This window comes from Vitis riparia, chromosome 8, assembly GCF_004353265.1.
Source record: "Vitis riparia cultivar Riparia Gloire de Montpellier isolate 1030 chromosome 8, EGFV_Vit.rip_1.0, whole genome shotgun sequence".
Taxonomy (NCBI): domain Eukaryota; kingdom Viridiplantae; phylum Streptophyta; class Magnoliopsida; order Vitales; family Vitaceae; genus Vitis; species Vitis riparia.
Genome location: NC_048438.1, coordinates 12,021,464 through 12,028,627, shown reverse-complemented (window position 1 = coordinate 12,028,627; position 7,164 = coordinate 12,021,464). Strand labels below are relative to the sequence as shown.

Here is a 7,164-nt window from a genome sequence, read left to right as displayed (position 1 = left end):
TATAAATCACAGCCTTCATGTTTTGTATTTTTTTTTAATAGAAAAATAACTTATTAATCTAATGAATTTCTTTAATTTGGGTTAATATTTTTGTTCAAATTTCTTTTTATTCCTTCAGCCTATGCCCAAGTCGTTGTATTGGGTTTTTTGTGCGCAATATGACATGCCCTTTGTGAAGCACTTCATGTGCAAGCTTCTTGGCTAAAGATAGGAACGCAACCACCCCATCTCTCATTTCATGGGTTTAGCAACAGCTAGGAGGGCAATAATAATGCTAAATTGACTAAGTAAATACAATTTTGAGACCCAACTGGCAACAACCGAACCCCATATGGGCAATTTTGATGTGGGTAGTTGAGTTTTTGTTTCCATCTGGGTTTTAGAGGGCTCTGTCGCATATTAGGGCATTGAATTGCGACCCTGATCCTTTCTTTTACGCCCACAGAGTATGGTGGTGAGTGGTAACAACATAAATGAGACCCAATTCCCGTTCCATCCTGGGTTTATCATTACAGCTAAACCACTTTGAAGCACCTTTTTCTGGGCCAACACCTTGAAAGTTCAAACACCTTGAGCACCCAAAAATATTCTTTTGCAGGCAAATAAAAATAAAAATAAAAGGACAAATTATCCTCACAAAACAAACACCTTAAAAACCCAATTGATTCCCCCCATCACCAGACTCAAAAGAAAAGAAATCCCCACAAAGTGACCTAACTTTGCATTTTCTCTCTCTCTAATCCCAATCCCAACCCCAATCTCATCTCCCCGTACAGTCCACTAATCCAAACTCTCCTCCCACGCCACTGGCGCCCACGCGCCACCACCTAGGACAATAAAATAGCACACTTGTCCCTGGCGGACCGAGAGCAGCAAAAACACTTGGGGATGGCTAGGCAGGAGAGAGATCGGAGCGTGGGGGGACGTGGAGGAGAGTAAAAATGGTAGAAACACTCACTCTCAAAGTATAAGACCCCCAAATCCCGGAAAAATAAAACCATAAAAATCATAAGAAAAGCATCAGCAACAGTACCCCTTAATAAAAGCTGAAAAGAAGAAAACAAGATCCACCTCGAACCTCTCTCCACCCCCCTCCCCCCCATCCCCCACCATTTCCACACCTCTCTTCCTCTGCCTCTTCTCTGCTCCCCTGGATATCGAGGGAAGAAATATAGCTTACTCCTCTCTGTCTATCTCTCCACTACAATTCCTTCTTCTTGTTTTCTCTACCAATCACCCGTGTTCTCGGTGTTGTTTTTACTTTGTATTTTTCTTCATTTTTGTGTCCATCTTGGTGGTCCTCGTGTCGTTTCCTAAAATTATCCCCAAATTCAGTGAGGAATAGTGAATTGGGGTTGGGGAATAATGAGAGAGGAGGAGTCCAATTGGTTTTCCCGATGGGAAGAGGAGCTTCCCTCTCCGGAGGAGTTGATGCCGCTCTCTCAAACCCTAATCACCCCTGATCTTGCCTTGGCCTTTGATATCCGAAACCCCAACAGCCCCCAAGCCCCACCTCCGCCTCTACCCGCACCCCAGGTGACTCCCCCTCCTCCCTCCCAGCCCAACTCTGCCCCCGAATTTGATTCAGGCGATTTGGGGTCCGGGGCTGCCGGCGACGAGCCCGCTCGCACCCTGAAGCGCCCGCGCCTCGTGTGGACGCCCCAGCTCCACAAGAGATTTGTGGACGCTGTGGCCCACTTGGGGATCAAGAATGCGGTCCCTAAGACCATAATGCAGCTCATGAGTGTTGATGGGTTGACTCGGGAGAATGTGGCCAGTCACCTCCAGAAGTATCGCCTCTACCTCAAACGCATGCAGGGACTATCTGCCGGCGGGGGCGGTGGCGGGGGAGGTGGGGGCGCCGGAGGTGGTGCGGGTTTGGCCGCCGCTGATCCGGCCACCGACCATTTGTTTGCGAGCTCTCCGGTGCCTCCCCATTTCTTGCATCCAGGGCGGGCCAGTTCTGAACATTTCTTGCCTTTTGTTCCGGTGGCTGCGTTGCAGCAGCACCATCATCACCACCAGCAGATGGCAGTGGCGGCCGCAGCTGTGGCAGCTCATCCACAGCTGCAGACTCAGTACCATCACCACAGGCAGGTGGGACATTTCGGGTCCCCTCCAAATGGGCAATTTGAGCATCCCTTTCTGCCGAGGCAGTCACAGCCTGTTCACAGGATGGGGGCACCAGTGCACAGTCCGGTACCAGCTTATGTGGAGGACCTGGAATCGGCTACAGCAACTGGAGGGAGAAGGGTGCTAACTCTTTTTCCAACTGGGGATGATTGAATTGAATTTGGTAAATGCCGTTGCCTTCCCTTTTTTACTTTACTTTCAGTTCAGCACTTCAGCTTATGGATCCTCTGAAATCTCTGTTTGAAAGTACATCGTAGAGTTGGGTATAGGGCTTAATTGTTTTGTGGTTTTAGTTGTCTGTAACCTTGGTCATACTAATTGGTATTGTGCTGCAAACTCCTCTTCACATCAGAGAAGGAAAAAAAAAATGTTGCAACTGTGCTTCTGTTGCCATTGGGTTACATTGTTCAAATTAATTAGAAGTGGTGGGTTGTGTCAATTCTAGTCTCATTCAGCTCTGTGGACTTCTACACGTGTAATTAAAAATTGTGGGTAGCAGTCTACATGTCCCCTTCCAGCTTCTTGGTGACGGATATTGATCATGATGTCACTGTGGATGGCAATAACGTCTGTAAGGTTGTTAATGGCAGCATGGTCTTCTTTCTGGGTTAATCTATATTTCTTGGAGGTTGCTTTATGCCACAGTAGTTTGAGAATTGGATGGGTTTTCTTACATTGGAGTCTTCTTTGTCAGGGAGATTTTGTTATTGGTGGTAACTGGTAAGTGGTGGTGGCAATGGTGGCTGAAGCAACAAATTGACTAAATTTTGAGCTTGCAGGTAATGGTAAATACTTGGTCATGAGTGCTATTTATGTTCTCTAGATATCCAAAATTGGGATTAGTGTCCAAGCCCAGCACCTTTGATCCAAGTTTCTTGGCAATTTCCTGGAATCTCCTGCATTGGTATTTAGTTCTTGGTGTTTGTTAGTTTAGTGTTACTTAGAGGTGAGTTGTACTTGTTGTACATTGTGTGATTCAATAGAAGACTTAAACCCCGATATTAGGGGGATCTTTTTCAGAAACAGATTCTAATGCTATTAGAATGTTTAATTTATTTTAATGCTCCATGAACATTGAACTGTGGACAAATTTCTTGAAATTGCTGAGTTATTCAAGTAATTTTCTGTGTACTTCCTCTCAAATCAGGTATGTCTTTCTCATAAAGTGTTACTTTTTATCTGATGAAGCATAAACAAGTGCCTCAGCAATTCCTTATCTTAATGAATGCATTACATCTAAATTGAGATTTAATTATATTAGGCTCAGTCAAAATATGTTTATTGCTTGTTCAGTAATTCTTGATGGGATACTTGTAGCATTTTGGAACAAGAGTGGAAGGATACTGATGGAAAAATTGAAGTTGTGATGAATTAATAATTTCAAGATGAGGTATGTGCACCCCATCTTCCTATGCTACAAATCCAAGGAGACGCATTAGCTATCCAATTAAGTCCTGCTATGAAATCCTTTGTGTATTTCATGATGAGATGTTTATATATTCACTATAAAATATTACTTTTCATTTACTATCATAAGTTTAAAAATAAATAAACCCATACCTACATGCCCTTTTGATTGGTTGATGATCTAGAAGAAGAAAAATAGCAACCTGAAAATTTAAAACTAACTGGGGGTGGGATGATTGTTGCAAGATGCCAAATTTCCTCCTTTCTCCCCTCAGAAGATCTTGGCTTCCATAGTGAGCTTAAAAGAATGCCAATCCTCTCTTAGTTACTGCCCCCTAAGTTATTAAAAGATTTTGGGTCATGTGTATATTTACAAATTTAGGTTACTTCAAAGATATGCCAAGAAGTTCCACTTACTGATGGCATCTCTCCATGATAATGTTTTGGTTGTGGTGGAGGGGGATTGCTTAAGTAGGGATTCATTTCTGAGACTTTCACTTTGTTTTAATCATATTAGTTTCTGAGCTGGAACCGGAGTTGATAAGATAATCAAGTACTATCTCCTTTCAGTCTGTGCTTTTTCGCCTCTTAGAATTTTTGTGCTTGTGTCCAGTACCATTTACCATGATATCTTCATGTTGTGGCCCTTGTGGATCTTATTGTTTTTCATGAATCTTTTAGTTCTCAAAAAGGAATATATAGTGTAAGCTTCTTCTCCATAGAGCATGATATTCCCAGGCTGTGAATGCTGCCACTACAAGAAACTGTTAGAACCCTTAAAAATGGAAAAGAATATAGGATCTTAGTTTTTTTATCTGCAGATCAATTCTATACTTAAGAGGAAATGGGTGGATTAAGGAGTTAGAACCTGTAGGTGGAATCCTAAGCTATTTTTAGTTAGTTATTTTTTTTTTTTCCTACTTCTGAAGCATCAGAGCTAGGGTTTTAGATCTTGACAAAATACAATGCACTTCATATAGAGTGAGATTCTGCTTTTAATCAGTTTGAACTCTTTGACTGTGGACGCTTTGCCCCATTGATATTTTTCTGATACAGAAGTGATACTTTGGCTGAAATTTCAAGTTCTCTAGATTTTCTTTCCATTACCAATTTTGCTGAAAATGAAGCTTGAAAGCAAGGGTTAAAAGTAATATAGAATTCAAGTCGTCATGTATAATCCTTACCTTTAATGGTTTGAGCACATGGTGTTTTTTGATTTAAAATTCATTTGCCAGGAGTGTAAAGCCTTGCAATGGTTGTAGTTTTGCTTCTTTTATTCAGTGAAGCTTGCTCAGTTCATCTTGTTTAGAATCCGTTTTGCTAGAGATTGCAGAGCTATCACTTCTCAGGAAGGAATCACTTATCATAAGTCAATAGATGAATGAATGATTGCCTTTTAGCCTCTTATGCAAATACAGTGCATAGAAAACGGAATGTTTTCTTTGTTTTGATTCAATTTTGACCTTTTGGATGTTGGCATGTCATGCATTTCAGTAAATCATGAGCTAGTTTCTCAACCAATTATTTCCTCAGTAATGGAAAAAATGTAGTTGCACATTTTACCAGAAATCTCTCATGATTTGAATGCCCAAAAAGACATTGGAATATAAATCAGAATGTTGAATCTTTCATTATGTTGCTGTTGCTGTGACTGTTGGAATATTCCACATGTTCCTTTCTTTTCCTGTGACTTCTTGCGGATCAAACAGCATTTGAAGTTTTACAGGTTTTGTGGAATAAAGTGATGGATTTTTAAAGCAGATGCTATTTCTTTCTTAGATTTCAAAATCAGCCTGACCTCTTAAGCTTATAACCATAAACCTTTTGTAGTCTCTTTTCATGAAAAAAAAAAAACAACCCATAAATGTTCAACCTCTCTAGATCCCTAATTTTAAAGTTCAGCATCTTTTCTTTTTATGTTCCTTTTTTTTCCCTTAAAGTTAGTTTTTTGTAAGCATGACTGCTCAACTTACTGGTGAGTTGATGTTTATAGCAGGATAATCTTCTTCCTTGTCTCTTTTTTTTTTTTTTTTGGAGAGAGAGGGAGAGAGATTTTTGGGGCATTTTCTGTGAACTAGATCATTCCGGCTAGTGTTGTATGTTGTCGTTGACAGAGCATATACCCAATTCAATTCTTGCATCAATCATCTGCCAGGATGGGCATGTGGAAGCAGCCATCCTATTTACTGTTAAACTATTATTTTTATGTTGTGGTGGGGTTTGTTGATGTAAGTAATATAGGATTTTTATCCTGAATAGTTATATACTGTTGAACAGGTTCTTTTTGACAGCTTGTTCTAAGGGTTTTTGAGTATAACCTGATTTCGACATACAAGCATGCTATAATTACTGGGGGGATTTTTATGAGAACCAGGGGAGATATTTTGTTTTGGATGTCCAGACTCCAGTGTGCAATTGAACTTTTTGACTTTTGGGAGTTCATCTTTTAGTGCCATTAGGATTTATCTATTACAATTGTACCAAGGCATTGGATTAGAAAGTGTTTGATTGGAGCAAGTAACAGGCTTCTGTCACCACAATGTCATGCTCAAATCTTGCAACCTTTATCCATATTTGTGGATGCCATGGAAAATAGTGGAAAAAAATATTTATAGAATTAAAAAAAAAAAAAAAAAAAAAGGTTCTCTCAATGTTCTTTAAACAAAAAGATGAAGAAAATTTGGACAAAAAAAAGAAAGGTATATTGCTCATTAATTTAAATTTCTTTAAATAAATAATAAAAGCAAAAGAAATTTTTGTCAATTTTTTTTTGTTCTCTCAAAATTACGCGTAAAAAAAAATTAAACTAAGCTTAAAAACTTTAGGTGGTATCCAAGTGAGGAATAAAGATTCTAGGGAGGGTTACAGCATGAACCCTGAATCTTTCCGAAAGATGGTGTTTTGCCTTTTTAAAAACAATCGAACAAAACAGATGGGCATGGCTTTGGGTATGGGTGGAGACGTGAGGTGGACCACATAAAAAGTTTGTAGGGGAATCATATCAGACCTCTTTAGTCTTCATCATAATCCAATCCAGTCTTAGCGTAGAGTTAGAACAGTAAACATTTGCAGACAGAATTTATTCACATGAAGATTTTTTAAAAAGAAAGAGATAAAAAAAAAAAAAAAAAAACGCGTGCGTCATTTTCCTGATGACCGAGCCTGCACATAAGGATAGCCAGAGGTTATCCAGCAATAGAGACAAATGCCAACCATGACCATGATCCCACTCTTATTTGTCGGGACCAGTAAGTCCGAAAATGATGGTCAAAGAGTACTAAATATCATCAACCAAGTACCACCACCACCACCACCACCACCACCAGCCATCTCTTCATCTTCCATTTTTATAAAAAGAAGATTTGTTTAATAAATCAAGCCAATCATTTACCTTTTTTTTTAATTTAAAAAATAAAATAAAACTTTAACGAACAGATAGAAAAAGACATGTGAACACCACCTTGACTCCTATCCACTAATAAAATGATAACATCATAATGCAATGCTAACTTGCTCCCTTACCTACCTTTTCCAGATTCAGTGGAACCAGCCCCCCCTCCATTAAAATTCCTTTGACAGTTCAGCAAACTTGTTAGGGGAATGAATCCTCCCATCATCCATGCA

General features: G+C 39.7%; 1 protein-coding gene across 2 annotated transcripts; it reads left to right on the top strand.

The window, feature by feature from the left end:
* The first annotated feature begins 723 nt into the window (after window positions 1-723).
* Window positions 724-6,074, top strand: LOC117920533 (transcription factor MYBC1-like). 2 transcript variants are annotated; one of them, XM_034838133.1, is made up of 2 exons: window positions 724-2,296; window positions 3,427-6,074. In XM_034838133.1, the coding sequence occupies exon 1, from the start codon at window positions 1,366-1,368 to the stop codon at window positions 2,284-2,286; it is 921 nt and encodes a 306-aa protein (XP_034694024.1). In that variant the 5' UTR covers window positions 724-1,365; the 3' UTR covers window positions 2,287-2,296; window positions 3,427-6,074. The 2 variants fall into 2 exon arrangements, with proteins under 2 accessions (XP_034694024.1, XP_034694023.1); XM_034838132.1 differs by lacking the exon at window positions 3,427-6,074 and adding an exon at window positions 2,828-3,264 and having other exon boundaries at window positions 727-2,296.
* Window positions 6,075-7,164: the final 1,090 nt, after the last annotated feature.